This window comes from Callorhinchus milii, unplaced genomic scaffold (assembly GCF_018977255.1).
Source record: "Callorhinchus milii isolate IMCB2004 unplaced genomic scaffold, IMCB_Cmil_1.0 Scaffold23, whole genome shotgun sequence".
Taxonomy (NCBI): Eukaryota; Metazoa; Chordata; class Chondrichthyes; order Chimaeriformes; family Callorhinchidae; genus Callorhinchus; species Callorhinchus milii.
Genome location: NW_024704764.1, coordinates 1504044 through 1521218, shown reverse-complemented (window position 1 = coordinate 1521218; position 17175 = coordinate 1504044). Strand labels below are relative to the sequence as shown.

General features: G+C 50.4%; 1 protein-coding gene across 1 annotated transcript in view; it reads right to left on the bottom strand.

Annotated features, from left to right (window-relative positions):
- igf2bp1 (insulin-like growth factor 2 mRNA binding protein 1) overlaps window positions 1–17175 on the bottom strand; it is a 54953-nt gene that overhangs the window by 2996 nt on the left and 34782 nt on the right. The window contains exons 3-11 of the mRNA XM_042343230.1: window positions 11687–11735; window positions 9663–9714; window positions 8211–8274; window positions 7528–7800; window positions 6335–6469; window positions 5722–5844; window positions 3550–3685; window positions 939–1061; window positions 304–423 (exon numbers count right to left, since the gene is read on the bottom strand). Of these exons, the coding sequence (XP_042199164.1) occupies window positions 304–423; window positions 939–1061; window positions 3550–3685; window positions 5722–5844; window positions 6335–6469; window positions 7528–7800; window positions 8211–8274; window positions 9663–9714; window positions 11687–11735 (1075 nt within the window). The remainder of the gene's footprint in view (window positions 1–303; window positions 424–938; window positions 1062–3549; window positions 3686–5721; window positions 5845–6334; window positions 6470–7527; window positions 7801–8210; window positions 8275–9662; window positions 9715–11686; window positions 11736–17175) is intronic.

Below are 17175 nucleotides of genomic sequence, written 5' to 3'. Positions count from 1 at the left end.
TCATGTACGGACAGACCAGTGCCACCCCAGCCCACCCCAGCCACGCATATCAACCTACACAGCAACAAACCCTTCACTGTGGAGGAAGAGGGGCTTCCGATCAGAAACTGGTGATTTGATGGTCTCCTCCTGTTGCTGTTTATCCCTATTCTGGTGGACGATCTAGCAATGGATTGTCCTCTCTCTCCCCCTCGGCAGCCCTCTCTGCCCTAATCTGCGACGACCAGCCTCCAACTCTTCCAAGGCCCATTTGTTCCATTTGATGCAGCGTCTTATCCTGTCTTTGAGATGTGAAGCTCTTACCTTGATGGAAGCACCAGCAAACCGGGACAGCTGTTTGATGTGCTGCCCTTTCTTGCCGATGATGGCACCCACGGCCTGGGCGGGGATGAAGACATGAACCGTCTCCTGCTCTGGGGTTTGCTGCAAAATGGAAAAGAAAAATTGAGAGAACAAAAAAAGAAAGCCTCAGAACATTGTCAACCCATCACTGGGAGTCCGGTGGTGCAGTGGTCAGAGCCCTCGCCTCGCAAGCGAGAGGATCGATTCCTTGGGCAAGTGTCCTTACTCCGCACGCCTCTGTTCACCGAGCAGAAAGTAGGAACCTGGTTGTTAGCCGATTGATGGAGCCCTTTGCAGGGGGTAACAGTCCCTCAATCCACGACTGTTTGTGGGACGCTGCAGTGCGCAATTGGCTACTGCGTTTGCCACTAAAATATACAGTCACTCCACTTTACCGTCTATTCTGTGAAGCGCTTTAGGACGTCTCAACGACGTGATACGCTGCTACGTCAAATGCAAGGATTTTTATTATGATTAATTATTACTAAGCAAACAGCAGCACTGGAGCGTGCTGCCCCCCCGGGGGCTGTGAGAGGGTCCCGGCTGACGTGGAAGACGGTACTTCGAAACGTAAAGATGTTTAGGGTTCCACTTACCACGTAAGAGCCGTAAGGAGTCGCTGATGCCACCCCCACGGGGGGAGGTGGAACTGTGGCTGATGTGGGTGGGAAGAGGCCCAGGGCGTTCAGGTTCAGGCCAGGAATCAAATTGGCCTGGAGCTGAAATAGAGAGTCCGCAACAGTCAACAACAACCTGCATTTACACAGCGCCCCCTCACGCAGAGTAAAGTCCCAGAGAGTCAGTCCTGCAATGAATGGACACGACCATCACAAAGACCCTCTGTGCCTTGGGGTACCTAGGAACAGGAGGATGCCATTCAGCCCCTCGAGCCTGTTCCACGATTGTATTAGATCGTGGCTGATCTGTCCCTCAACTCCATTTTTCCGTCCTTGCCCCATACCCGTTGATACCCTGACCTAACAAATATCTATCCACAGTTGAAGTGGAAGGTCTTCGGGCAACACCTGAAGACGGGGAAGGAGGGGCCAAGGTGGAGGGTTTGAGGGAGAGAGTTCCAGTGTTTCGGGGCGTAGTGGCTGAAAGCACAGGCCACCGATGGCGGAACGGAGGGCACGAGGGACAAGCAGGAGGCCAGAGCCAGTCGAGCCAGTCACAACAAATAATCCACCCAAGGCCGATACTGTAAAGAAATTAACGCTCCTTCAAGCTGCTTCACACATATGCGAGTCTGGCTCAGTCTAAACCATTTGCCTGGGAACGAGAGGTCCCTGGTTCAAATCCAAGTGCCCCCCCCACCCGTATTCTTTTCCATCTCCTCTCGCCCACCACACACCCCTCTCACCTTCCCATGGTGAAGACTTTTAATAGTTAGTCACATCATGTTCAAAGGGCATAGGATTGAGACAGGGAGGGCTACACTACCTTTCTCCCCACCCCCCACTCCAGTGCCATAAGAACCCCAGAGCTGGTTCAATCAGTAGCCCTCTTGCCTCCAAGTTTGATGGTTGTGGGTTCAAGCCTCAGGTCAGGACTTCGAACTCTTAAGCTAAGCTGACACTCCAGAGCAGTACTTGGGGAGTGTTGTCAGAGGTGCCATCCTTTGGACAAGATGTTAAACCAAGGCCCCCCCCCCCACCCTCCTGCCTGTTCAGGTTGCCATTAAAATCCCGTGGCATTAATAATAATCCTGACAATCCATGGAGTGCCTTTCATGTTGTGGGAGGACATCCCAAAGCACTTCACAGGATTTACTGTAAAATTCCAGTGACTGTGTCCTGTGGGGGCGCAACTCAAAAAGGGAAAGGAGTTTCCTCTCTCTCTCTCTCAGCGTCCTGGCCAACAATCCTCCAATCGGTCACTCGCTTCACAGCTGTTGAGGACAATATTGCTGTTTGCAAATTGGCTGCTGTGTTAGTTTACAAATCGCAGTCACTTCCCGTAATGGTGTATCCTACGAAATGCTTTGAGGAGTCCTCCCAATGTGAAGGGCGCTGGATCTAATGTAAAGATTATGATTAAAGGATTATTAAGGAGCAGATTACAATGCAGATAACAAGTGCTCCGAGGTACTGAATCTCAGGGAAAATACTTGAATCATTCATTGACCACTAATTAGTCTCATTTAATTAGGAATGATTCATTTGGTTAGTTCCAAGCCTATCCTGAGGACAACCAATAATCAAACTTGCTTTCCGTCTCTCTCCCTCGTCTGCCAGGTTATTGGGATCTCGGCCAGCCTTCCCCGAATCTCGTGACCACATTCCAGTAATTAGCAAAATCCTCGATACAATAAAGGTTCAATGAACAAAGGGAGGAAAGGACAGACATGAGAGAGAGACACACACACACACACACGAGCACACACAGAGGAAAGAGAGAGACAGACATATGTACACACACAGACACAGAGGAATGAGAGAGAGACACACAGACACACACAGGAAAAGAAAGCGGAGAAGAGAGTTAGCTGAAGGCTGGTGTGAGACAGATGGAAGCAGAGGGAAGGTTCCAACAATCGGCACCAACCACAGCCACATTAAGAACCTTATCAACTCGTCCTCTCCCTCCACTCAGCGGGCTCCGGCCTGCTCCTTGTCCCCCGCCGGCCCGCTCCACCATCAGCGGCCGGGCCTTCAACCTGTCTGCCCACAACTTCATCCCACGTTCCCTTCGCCTCGCTCCCTCCCTCGCCTCCTTCAAGGTCCGTATCAAGACCTTCCTCTTCGATCGTGCCTTCGGCCACCCTCTCCTACCCTCCACTCTCCCTGACCTCAACTCCCTCCCCCCCGTTCCCCACTCGCTCGAAACATAATCCCTGACTGTTCAGCGCCTTGGGACGTTCTCCCAACTTGAAAGGCACTTTAGAAATGTAATTCTGTATTGTGTTGTAAGAAGAACGATACAGATCCTGCGATCGGCCACAGGGCAGGAAGATGAAATTGCCTTAACCTCCAAACCACCCCCCCCCCCCCCGCCCCTAAAAGGCAGCGCAAACACAGGAACCCACAGCCCTGGCCTCTCGGTTTGGGGAGAGGAAGAAAAACGCACATTACAACAGAAGGGACAAGCGAGTCAAACAAGTGACCAACATTCAGGGCCTCGTGGAGGTCAGGAGATCCATGGAACGTTGTCAAGTGGACAGTTGAAGGTGAACACCTCGCAGGCCCCAGTCGCCAACAGACTTACATTCATAGCGGCGATGTCGTTCTCATAGGCTTCCCGCACTTTCTTCATGATGTCCTCCTCAGCCTTGCAGCAGGCTTCTATGGAGCCTTTCACAGTGATGGTTCTCTCTGGGTTGTACAAGGTTAGATCCTGCAGACTGAGAGGGGGAGAAATTGAAATGGAATGAAAATTCACTGGATTCACTGGAGCAAGGGGTTTAGTTTTCGTGCACTTTGAGAGTTGGACGTCTAGTTAGAAGGAGCAGTCCCCGCACTCACTAGGAATTCGCTTTGAGACACTGACACTGACATTAAGTCGATCTGTATTGGTGAGTCAGCTGAGCTCAATTGGTGGCACTCTTGCCCGTGAGGTTGTGGGTTCAAACCCCCATGGCATGATTTTGTACTATATCTATAATCCAGATATAAGTCTAGTTTCTCCTGTTGTCCTGGCCAACAATCCCCCAGATACAATTGGTCACTCACTTCATCGCTGTTTGTGGAACATTGTTGTGAACATAATGGGTTCCCATTTTCACCAACACAGCAAACAGGCACTACATTTTACAGTCAATCCTGTGAAGCACTTTGAGATGTCCTCCTGATATGAAAGGCACTGTATCATATGCAAGGATTATTATTATTATTATTCCCAATTAGTCCAAATCCCTGACTATCCAGCGCCTGCGGACGTCCTCCCGACATGAAAGGCGCTATACAATGTAATTTGGTGTTGATGTTGAGTGAAAGCATTCTATTAACTTCATGGAACGGTTTGACGATAGAGAGCGTCCAAAGTCCAGAGAGGTCAGATCCAACAAGATTGATGGCTTCATTGTCAGGGCAGGTGGAGGACACCGATTTAAGATAATTTGCAAAAGAACCAGAGGAGGGACGAGGAGACACGCTTTTTACCCAGAGAGTTGTTGCGGTTTGGAAAGGTGGTGGGAGCAGAATCGATAACCACTCTCAAAAGGGAATTGGATATATACTTGAAAAGGATAACGGGCAGCGTTACGGTGTGAGAGCGGGGGAGCGAGACGAATTGGTAGCTGTTTCGAAGAGCCGGCACAGGCAGGATGGGCCAAATGGCCTCCTTCTGTGCTGTAGGATTTGTTGATTCTATTCTAAGTCCATGAGAGCTGGAGGGTGGCTCAAGATTCACGCAAAGGCATCGACCTCCAGGAGATCTACACTACCACCTGCATAAATGTGATTGTCCTGCAGGGGGTTAAACACAGTGAATTAAACACAGCCATCTCCAGAACTGCACTCTGAATATGTTGAAATATTACAAGGACCTCAAAATCAAATCAGAGCCCAGGTGGTGAGAACCGAGGTCAGGAACAACTTCTTCACACAGAGGGCTGTGGAGTCCTGGAGCTCAGTGACTTGAGCGCTCGCCTCGCAAGCGAGAGGATCTGGGTTTGATTTCCGGGCAGGTCAGGGCAAAACTTTGGGCAAGTTTCCTTACTCCACACGCCCCTGTTTACCCAGCAGTAAGTAGGAACCTGATTGTTAGTCGGTTGGTGGATGGCTTTCCCTTCAAAAATACGTATATAAATTAAATAATAATGTGTCACTCCATCCACGGCTGTTTGCAATTGGCTGCCGTGTTTTATCCAGGAAAATACTGCAGTCAAAACACTTTGCAGTATAGTCTGTGAAGCGCTTTGAGACGTCTCAACGACGCGATGAGGTGTCCTTCCACTTATGTCAATGAGAGGATGGTTATTATTGTGATGATATGGAACTCTCCGCTTCAGAAAGCCGTAGAGGTGGAATTAATAGGGACGTTTAAGAGAGAGAGAGAGACACGCAGACACACACTGAGGACGATGAGAAAACGGCAGGGCATCAAAAGATCAAGATCTGCCGAGATCTAATAAACTGGTGGAACAGGCTCGGAGGTCTGAATCGTCTCCTCCTATTCCTGTTTCCCCACCTTCCTACATGCACAGCGGTGCAATGAGTGCTACAACTCACCCACAGTCTCCACATACAGCGTCCTTCACGCCAGATGGCGTCTCGGAGCGCTGAGGATTTGGGAGACTGAGCCGCAAATCCACTCGCCTTACTCCAGTTCCTATCCAGCGGGACTTGCCCCCATTTCTCCCCCCCCCCCCCCGCGACACCCGTGGTGATGGGATGGACGGACTGAGCTTAAACCCCGAAACCGTGCGGCAGAACTTACGGAGAGATGGTGATTTTGGTTTCCGTGTCCTGCTCCACTTTCTTCAGGTTCCTGCCTTCCTTCCCGATCAGCCTCCCCACAAAGTTATTGTGCGCCAGGATTTTCAACGGAACCTCTTCTGCCCTACAGACATGACACGACCGTGAAGGAGAGCGGAGTTACAATAAGTCACAGTGGTCACCATCCTTGCATTTGATGTCGTCTTTATCACGTGACTGAGACGTCTCAAAGCGCAACCGGTCACAGCGCTGCCCGCAAACAGGCGGGGACTGAGCGATCAAATTATTATTGTTGCTGTTGTTGTTTCGCGTTAGCGCGGGACGCAGGGGCTCGAACTGTGTGCGCGAGTGCGTAAGTGTGTGTGTTACGCGCACACAAGCACAAGTGTGAGCGTGTGTGCACGAGTGTGAGCGAGTGTGCGAGCGAGTGCGTGCGTGCGTGCAAGTGGCCAGAGTGTTACAATGAGTGCGGAGTACATCAGAGTGAGGGGTGCAGAGAGTGTTATTGTTACCATGGACGGGGTGGGGGGTGGTGGGCAGTGGGAGCTGGGTGGGGGAGGGGGAGGGGAGGGGAGGGGAGGGCAGGGGGACGAGGCGGGGTAAACAGGACCTACGTCTTGGTGGCTTGTGCCTCCTGTTGCATGATTTCCAGGATCATTTTGCACGCGGCAGAGCTGCCCTCCGCGGTCGAGTGGATACTGATCGGCTTCTCGGCTGCTCCTGCGTTCTCCTTCCTGTGGACGTCGATCCTGCCACGAGGAGACACAACGGTCACAAAAGCCGCTCTGTGACCCGTGGCCCGTAGGAGCAGGAGGAGGCCATTCAGCCCCTCGAGCCCTGTTCCACCAGTCTGTTAGATCATGGCTGATCTGCCCCTGAACTCCATTTACTTGCCTTTGCTCCACATCCCTTGATACCCTGCCCGAACATACGTCCACCACAATCCCCACCCCCTCTCCCCAATCCCCACTTCCCACCCTCCCAGACAGCGTTGCTGCAACGTGACTCCACGAGGACATAATAATAAATCCTGGCGTTCGATACAGCGGCCGATCGCGTCTTCGAGACGTCTGAAAGCGCTTCGCGGGACACGCCGCGAAGTGAATCGACTGTGCACTTGGGGGAAAGGAACAGGGCAGCGTCGGCTCCACCAGCAGCCGTGGGGCTGACGTGACCGAACTGTTACGATTGAACGTGACCCATCACTTGCGAAGCTCTTCGAGAGGTGAGGTGATGATCAGTTGCTGTAAAGAGGTTTGGTTTCAGCTCAGATCAGGTCTCCGTCAGTGTCGCTGTGTTGCCTATAGGGGGAGCTCTCCGTTTACGAATGGTCCGCAATGCGCACACAAGCGCCCGGTGGAACGATTTTGCGATGAGATGACTTTCACTGTCCACCTACGGGACAGGTGTAGTGGTCAGAGCGCTCGTCTCGCAAGCGAGAGGACTTGGGTTTGATTCCCGGGCAGGAAACAAACCCGAGGCCAGTTTCCTTCCTCCACGCGCCTCTGTTTACCGAGCAGTGAGTAGGAACCTGGTTGTTAAGTCGACTGGCGGATCGCTTTCTGGGGTAATAATAATAACCTCCAAAAATAATAATAATACATCGTTCATTCAATCCACGTGGGACACTGCTGTGCGCAATTAGGCTGCTGCCTTTCGGCCCCAAAGTATAGAGTCAATTCACGTTACACCTGAAGATGCTCTGAAGCGCTTTTGAGATGTCTCGAAGGTGCGATACGGTGCTGTGCCAAAACGAAAGGATTATTGAACCTCCACAACAACCAGAACCGCAAGCCGCCAGCCTTACTTAGACTGTGTCTGTTTGGTGATGTTCCGAATGGTGGCCCCTTCTTTTCCGATGATGGCTCCCACGAACTGGGTGGGCACCAGGATGCGAAGCGGGATGTCGAAGGGCTGCTTCACAGGCGCTGAGCCGCCCGAGCCCTGCTGGGAGGGACCTCTGCTGCTGAAGCCCCTCCGGCCCATCTCCTGGCCGGGCTGGGCTGCCTGCTCGTCGGGGATGTAGGTGACCGTCAGGCAGTAGCTCTCCATCTGGTGACCGTTCAGCTTGGTGATGGCTCTGAGAGGAGGACACACAGACAGCGGGAGATGACAACAACAACATGCCTTTGTGGGTCGCTCCTGCGTGCAATCGGCTGCCTCGTTTCGCCCGCCAAATGCGCAGTCACTTCGCTTTACAGTATATTCTGTGCAAGCGGGGAGGGAGGGAGGGAGGGAGGGAGGGAGAGAGGGAGGAAGGGAGGGGTTTCAAAGCGCTTTCAGACGTCTCGACGTCGTGATAAGGCGCTGTATCAAACGCGAGGATTATTATTGTTATTTATTATTATTATTATTATTGATGGGCTGGAGCGCCGGCCGGGACAACGGTTAGTGGTCAGAGACGCGTCCCTCAGATGAGACGTTAAGCGGAGACTCCCCCCCCGTGTCGCGACACAAGTTGGCTGCCACGTTCGCAAATTCTCCACTCACTGCCTCGCCTGGTCCTTGGTTCCGTATGTAACGTTCACCACTGCAGACTCCGTCTCTGTGTTCACTGGCAAAAAAAACACACACACACACACAGAAAAATACATCACAACCAACTCCCTCCAGTGTCTCTCCGTTCCCTGTCCTCCCGAACTGTACGACACAGTAGGAGGCCATTCGCGCCATTTTCCCGTGCCGGTGTTTGCCCCACCCGCCACGTTCTCCCGGTCCCCACCGCTGTGCGCAATCGGCTGCCGCGTTTCGCCCACGAACGTACGGTCAATTCGACTTTGCCGAATATTCTGCGAAGCGCTTTTGAGATGTCTGGAAGAATGCAAGGATTATTATTATTATTGCTATTATTATTATTATCATCATTATCGTTATTCGATTACTTGTGGTCGTCCCATTTCTTTTCTAAATGACCCCAAATTAACTGCTCCAAACCATCGTGTGGTTTGGAGTGCAAACCTCCCAAGTACCTCAAGCCTCGTTTCAACATCAATACTTCAATACTTTGCGGTGAGGGAGGCCGATAAGCAGTGATGGGAAGCGAGGGTCTGGTTGACTTGTCAGCTCAGGGACGCTGAGCTGAACTGTACCCAAAAGGCTACCCCAGCTGAGACTTAGCCAACTTAGGCCAAAGCCCCCGCCCCACCGCGCTCCTCACCTCCAAGGCAGTGGGAAGCAGTAAATCAATTTCAGATACACAAGGGAAATAAAGGGAACTTTTCGCCCTCTTCTCCCTCTCTATTTTAAAGAAACTGCCAGCGAGTGGCAGGTGAGACCCTGGAGCTGAGCCAGGCTTTCAAGCTGCGCAGTTGGTTCTGAGCTCAGTGGTTTTGTGGTTTGGATTTGGTTCCAAGTACAGCGTGTTGGAGTGAAGTCAACCTGCAGGAGGAAGCTCTGTGCCTGACGCTCGCTCCTGGACCGCTCGCTCCTGGATCGGATTCAGATCGACACTGGACACCAACCACCACCCCCTATCGCCCCCCCCCCACACACACACACACTCCCTCTCTCTCAGGTTCCATTTTCTGCCACTTCCACGGGTTTCTGACTGGAAAGGAGCAAGCCCGATCCTGGAGATAGCTGATCCCAGGCAGTCGTTACTAATATGCCTCAACTCGTGGGGAGGAGGAGAGGGAATCTGTCAGGGCCCCAACTCTCAATGGCTACTCAGTGACCCTACACAATGGTTGGGGGAGGTGGGTTGGGTGGGGTTAGGTGTTGGAAGAAACAAACCGACCGTGTCTCCTGTTTGCAAAGGTGATTTAATTAATACCCAAACCCAATCTTGTCCTCATTGGCTAACCTCACACAATCACTGGCTGAACAGGCCTCAGTTTGCCCTCCTAACAACCCGTCCTCAGGCTCAAACCGTGAAACAGAAGCTAAACATCCCCAGATAAACTCCGGCCTGCCACGCACAGAGACGTACAATCGCTCACGTACCTTGTTCGCAGTTTTCCACTGTTCCGTGCTGTGCTAACAAACCATCCAAGACCTGTGTGTGTGTCAGACAGCAACAGTTTAAGACATGGGCCAAAGTCAAAGGGGTAACGACTCCACCAAGCCCCCTTGTGAACTGAAAGCAAGAGATTCCCAGCGGCTCTCCATGCTGAGCGAGCACTGGGTGGTTTATGTTGTGTTTGAATCATCTATTTCAGTGTTTCAGTCTTCCCCACATTATCAGATGGTCTCAGATTACTACTCCCACCCTCCCTACCCTCCACCCCTCCTGATCCCAACCCCCAGCTCGGGTCCAAATCCTTGACTGTCCATGGTCCTGGATGCTCCCTCACCCCCCACCCCCGACCCCCCCACCCACCACGTGAAAGGCGCTGTGTAAATGTAAGTTGCTGTTGATGTCAGTTGTCCTCGGAGTGATGAGACACCAATTGTCCACTTGCACTCAACTTTCTTCCCCTCTGGCAAAGAAGCCATCTACCTCTGGGCCCAGATCAGCAGCTCAGAAAGCAACTGCCTTGAGTTGCCAACCGCACTTCCAGATATTTATAGTGTAATATGTTGTATGGCAGAATGAACACAAGCTATCCCCAGCTCAGGCTATTCCCTCCCCGAACTAACTACACAAATATATAGGGTGACAAAGTCCATTTGCAAAGTGGGTTCCTCCACAATAAAGTCAAGTTTTACAGCACTAAATGGGCTGAATCAGTGCCTTTTCACGTTTCACCCCTTCAACCTGGACTTAAACTCAGCCCAAACTAACTGGGTAAAAGGCTCTGTAGAATATTAAAGGGGGTGGTGGGGGAAAGGGGATATGGGGGTTGAGTAAAACGGACGAAGAGGACAGGATAGAGGAAGAGTGTTCCAAGGTTGACTGGCAGGTCAATCGGTCAATCAAGGTGAGAACACACGATAAGCAACCCGATGGGCTGGTAGTGGGGGGGGGGGGGGGGCATGGATGTGTTGGGAGAGGGGCAAGAAGGGTGCAAAAAGATTGGGGTTGTTTGGAGGACTGGCTGTGGTCCTTCTCAGGGCTTTCCCCTTCCAACTCCCCTTAGAGGTGAGCTGTAGATAAGAGTTTTTTTGTGTGGGGGGGTGGGTGGGGACTGAGCCCCCTCCAGCCGTAACCACCCACTGCCTATAGGAGGCTCACTTCTCTGTGTCAATCTGTCGAGCTTCCATTGCACGTTTCAATCAATCCCAAAGTGAATACCTGCCCACAGGACATCAGCTCAGCATCAAGTCCTCTGTTGCTGGCCTCTGCGGTGTGGTTCACATGGGAGTAAACTACACTTTCTGCGCACAAAATATACAGTCACTACACTACACTTTACAGTATAGTCTGTGAAGCGCTTTGTGAGTCACCTCAAAGGCGTGGTAAGGCGCTATATCAAATGCAAGGATTGCTATTTCATTATTATTATTATTTTTAAGTAAGTAACAGTGAGGGTCAATTATCAGCACTCGCCTCGCAAGCGAGAGGACCTGGGTTTGATTCCCGGGCTAAACGTTGGGCAAGTTTCCTTTCTCCGCACGCCTCTGTTTACCAGCAGTAAGTAGGAACCCGGTTGTTAGTCGATTGGCGGATCGCTTTTCCGGGGGTAATAATCCCTTCAAATAATGTTTCTTTAAAACTTTTTTTAATAATTAAGATCATTAAGTAGCAGCGAGAGTCAATTGAGAGAGTCAGCCGGGCTCAGTTGGTAACACTCTCGCTTCTGAGTCAGAGGTTGTGGGGTTCAACCCCCACGATAGGACTTTGTGAGCTTACAGTCGAGGCCAACACTCCAGTGCAGTGCCAGAGCGATGCGACGTCAGAGACGCCGTGAAACCGAGGTCCAGAGATATATCTGGCAAGTTTCAAGATAATTATTGTCCAGTCGTCCTCTCGGAGACTGGAGTCGTGAAAGGAGAGAGTGAATTTAATTTTAAACAAGGGGTGGGGGTGGCGGGGGGGGGGGGATACGGACCGAATTTACAGCAAAGAAAGAAATTCCTTCACTTACCTCCCACTGCAAGTGTGGTGGGATGTTCCTAATCTGGATCTTGCGACTTCTGTGAAAGAAACGAGTTGGAAGGTTTAATACCATGGAACAGGTTTTGTTTCTCTAAGACAATAAACTCAGTTGACTTGATTTTTGGTAAACTCTGTAAACATGTAACCCTCAAACTTCACATAGCGTTTACCTTTAGGCCACTGCCTTAAATTCAAGATTGTTGCATAACATTTCAGTCGTTATTTGCAGCTGTTTTCCCCACAAATCCTCAGAAAAAAGGCTTCCAAATCGAGACGGAATTTTAAGAATTAGTCAGAAGTTTGGGTGGGGTGGGTGGGGTGGGGGGGGCCTCAAGTTGGGCCTTGGAATTCATTGAGTCGAAGATAACACTCCAATTCAGTGCTGGGGTGTGCATGACCCGAAGATGGGGAAACAGGGGACAAGGCGGAGGGGTTGAGGGGGGAGAGTGACCACAGCTTCGAGGTGTAGAGCTTGCGACCTCCCGCAGAGCAATCTCTGCACTCAAAGCTCAGTCACTCTTAAGAGATTTATCCGAATGACAGACTTGGGTGCGTTTTTTTTTTAACGTGAAAAGTCCAGAAATCTTGGGAAAACATCTCCTCGCCTCAAGAACCGCTAACTTCGAATGCGTTGGGTGTATTTTCTCCTCGAGGCCGGGAATCAAATCAGAGCAGCTGGGAATGTTGTGAGTTTGATTCCCTGGCTTGTCAATTGGGCCCGAATTAAAGCCTTCAGCTCCGCCAGCAATCAGCAATAAAGAACTGGGAATGCGAGGAATGTCTTTGGCGAAGGGAGGCTCTCGCAGAACATATAGATAAACACGTGACAGACGCCGTCAATTTCACCTCCTCGCCTGATGGGAAAGGGCTTCCCGAGCCGGGCTGGGCCCCGCTTCCATTGATTTTTAAACACCGTACCCCCATCACAACAGTCCTCGCTCCGGCCTTCTGCTTGTCCCTCATCCCCTCTGCTCCGCCATCGGGGGCCGCACTTTCAGCCACACGCCCCAAACCTTTGGAGCTCTCTCCCCCAATCCCTCCGCCTGGTCCCTCCTTCCCCTCTTTTAGATCACGACTGAGGATCTTCCTGTTTGACCGAGCTTACGGTCATCTCCTCCCTCCCCCGGCTCAGTGTCAGGTTCCGCCACTTCTAAGCGCTCCGAGACACTGCCCCTCGTGAAGACACTATGCAAATGCAAGTTGTTGGTGGTTTCATCTATTAATGAGGGATTCAGCGAAAATGCACGTTACAAACTTAGCGTCTTGGAGAGAGAGAGATAGGATCAGAGCTCGGGCGATACACAACAGAGTTATAGGTCTCTCTGTCTCTCCACTAACCCCCTCAACTGAGTTAGTTAATTTCAGCAGATCAACAATCTACACTTGTACTGTGCCCTTCACATCGAGAGGATGTCTCAGAGGGCTTGATAATAATAATAGTAATAATAACCCTTGCATTTGATATAGCGCCTTACGTCGTTGAGACGTCTCAAAGCTCATCACAGAATATGCTGTAAAGTCGATTGACTCTGCATCTTGTGGCTGAAACCCAGCAGCCAATTGTGCACAGCAGCGTCCCACAAACAGTCATGGATTGAGTGCCCAAGTTATTTTTTTGAGGGATTATTACACCCGAAAGCAATCCACCAATCAACCAACAACCAGGTGCCTTATTACTGCTCGATAAACAGAGTCATGTGGAGTGAGGAAACTCACCTGAGGTTTTGCCCCATCCTGGAATTCAAACCCAGGTCTAACCCGTGCTAAACACTGAGCTACATAACTGACAGGAACCCGAGGTAAGGGGAAGGCACGGATGAAACGATAGGTCGTAAGGTTAGTAGGAAGGGAGGGAGTGAAGCCGGGATGGTGGCAATTTGTTCCCGAACCTCAGAGAGGAAAGGCAGGTTGGAGACACCCAGGCAACTGGAGAGCATCGAAGAGTTGAGGGAGAGCTTTTTGATAGCGGTTTTGAAAGGGGGGCCGGTGGGGGACGGGAGTTACATTTAGAGATTAACCCCCAACCTCCAAGTTAGAGGTGAGGGAGCTACCAATTGAGCCAAGCTGACACCCTCTCTCACTCCATATAAGATACACACACACAAACATCCATTATATACTGTATTTATCAATATATAATACACACTGCAATTACTTTCGGTGAGTTTGATATCAGTTTGATATCCATCGTACTTTCATCGAAACATCTCAAAGCACTCACAAGGTTTATTACAAAGTGCAGTGACTGTGTATTTGTAGTGTGTATACAACAACTTGCACTTACTTAGCTCTCTCCAAGCAGAGTAGCGTCTCAGGAGCGCTCATAAGGTTTTGTCGCCCGTATAAGTGCGCAGACATACGTTATTCAGTATTAAACCCAATTTTTGTCATTAAATCAGGAATGTGGGAAAACATAAGAACATAATTTGCTGCCGAAGGAAGACCAAGGTCCATCCTGGCAGGCGATTGACATGTCGTGTCCCAAGTTCTATTGTATCCAAAAGTCCGGTCTATGATTCCGGGAAGGTTTTTTTGGGGAGTGGGGGAGATTCTCATCAGTTGCCCGGCAGCTGCCGCACCACAGGCTGCGCTGAGCTCACAGCTGCTGGGAAGAGACACAAGATATTTAGATCCCATTCGAATTAATACAGTAGATTTGTGGAGTCCCGTAGCTCAGTGGTTAGAGCGCTCGCCTGGCAAGCGAGAGGACCTGAGTTCGATTCCTGGTCAGGGCGAAACGTTAGGCAGGTTTCCTCACTCCGCACCCCTCTGTTATCCTTAAGTAGGAACCCGTTTGTTAGTCGATGGGCGGATCGTTTTTCCGGGGGTAATAATCCCTCCAAATACTTTCTTTATAAAAAAACATTTGGTCACTCAATCCACGACCGTGTGTGTGTGGGGGACGCTGCTGTGCGCGATTGGCGGCCGCGTTTCGCCCACAAAATATGCAATCAATTCACTTTACAGTGTATCCTGCGAAGCGTTTTGAGACGTCTCGAAGACGTGATGAGGCGCTGTATCAAACGCAAGGATTATTTTTATTATTAAACCGGATAGGGCATGTGTTCTGGAAATGTCAAACAGTTGGCGAGCTCTCTGTCCTCGAACCTCTCCCGATCAGAGCTGGAGACAGGAATGCACAGACGGCCAATGGCGCCTCTTTACACCTCTGCGCGGTTGGTTTGTGACTGTACGATTCACCAAGGTTCGCGACTACTGGTAGCCAGGAAATCGCCGCAAGTCTCACTAACAGGCTACAATGTGCAATGTGGCTCATTCCTGCCGCCCTCCATTCACTAAGCAGTATCGCTTAAACGGAGCGGAACATCCCGAAATATATCATCACGAGCCCCTCCCCCATCTCCCCCCGTCCCCCACCTCTTCTCCCTCCCTCCCTCCCTCCCTCCCTCCCTCCCCACCCGACCTCTCCTCCCTCCCCTCCCGGGAGGTCTAGAGTGGATAACAAACAGATCTGTATCACTGAACGCAGCACAGCAGCTTTGGTAGAGGGTTAACTGCGTCGAGGCTACTCTTTACGAATTCAAATCAATTGCTCGTTTTCCTGAAATCCAACAGATTATCTCTCAGTGTTAATGGTTTGCAGAGATTCGATTTTTATAAGTTTACGCTGGTGAACCTACTGTGAATTAAATTATCTGTGCATTGATAGTTATTAGGGGAAGGGGGTGGATTACATTGTAAAATACATCACAAAAGGGGTTTGATTGTGCAATCACTGGACACAGTATAGCAAAGGACCATTAATAATAATAATAATCTTTCCATTTGATATCGTGAATTAACTGTGTATTTTGTGGACGAAATGCACAGCAGTGCCCCACAAACAGCCGTGGATTGAGTGACCAAATTATTATTTTTTAAAAAAAATTTGGAGAGATTCTTACCTCTGGAAAGTGATCCGTCGATCGACTAACAACCAGGTTCCTACTTACCTGCTGGGTAAACAGAGGCGTGTGGAGTAAGGAAACTTGCCTAAGGTTTCACCTCGCCTGGGAATTGAACCCAGGTCCTCTCGCTTGCGAGGCGAGTGCTCTAACCACAGGAGTCTACAGTAAAGTTAGTTTTTGGTGAGAAGTCAATCGGTAAACACCGATTTTCAACCAAATGTCCTTTTAAGATCCGAATTTGCCACACAAGAAAATTGGTGTTAGGAATCTAGGGGAAGCTGGATAAGCATGTGAGGGAGAAAGGAACAGAAGGTTGGGCTTGAAGGCTTAGGAGGAGGCTCATGTGGAGCATAAACACCGACATAGGCCAGTTGGGCCGAATGGCCTGTTTCTGCGCTGTATATTCAATGTAATTCTGTGTAATTGCACACCCGCTCAGACACCGGCTACACACACAAAGCCGGGAATACTGGAACCAGCCATTGAGCGTACTTGTTCACTGAATTCACGCAGGTGTCAGCCTGGCTCCATCGGCAAAACCCTCGGCTCCGAGGCAGAAGGTTCTGGGTTCAAGCCCCACAATCAGGATTTTGAGCTCGCAGTCTCGGCTGACACTACAGTGGCTGGACGGGGGGGGGGGGGGTTTGGTTGGGGGAGTGGGAGAGTGGGGGGGACACTGCATTGTCGGAAGCTTGTCGTTGGAATGAGACACTGAACCAAGGTCCTGTCTGTGACTGTTCAGGTGGACGTTAAACATCAAATGACGTGCGAAAGAGAAGCAGGTTTCTCTTGGGTGTCCCGGCCAACAAATCCACAAGATAAAAATCGGACATTCACTTCACAGCTGTTTGTGGAGTGAAAAGTCAATTGGTAAAGATTACACACAAAGTACGGGGGCTGCGGGGTTCTGGATGATTTGGAGCTCGTGGAGGGTGGGGAGGGAAATGCTGGAGAAGTCAGGACCATTACCTTAAGGATGCCAAGAGAAGGGAGTTTCTCCCAGCGGCCGGGGCAAAAATCCTACAGATAAATTGGTCCTTCACTTAGAACAATACTTCGTAATTCTTGCATGTGATATGGCACCCATTGTGTTAACGGGTAATGGCGTCTGTGTGTAAGTTGCCTACCATGTCCTAAACTCGATCCCGCACCCTTTTCCCCTACTCCAGTACGTCTCTGACCCACGAATCTCTATATCTCTCTCTCTCGATCCTTCAAACACTCCCACATAATTATCTTTGCATTTGAGATAGCGCCTTATCACGTCTTTGAGCTGCCGTGCCGCGCATTTGGCTGCCGCGTTTCGCCCACAAAATACAGTCAGTTCACTTTACAGTATATTCTGTGAAGCGCTTTGAGACGTCGCGAAGACGTGAAAAGCGCTATATCAAATGCAAGGATTATTATTATTATTATTATAAAACTCTGTATTAAATGCAAGGATTATTATTATTATTATTATATAATCGGATTGTTCGCTCGTCCACTAAACACACACAATCTCTGCTTTACAGCTACAAACCAAAGATCATCGCAACATGGGAGTGAGTGGGGGGAGAGCACACATCTG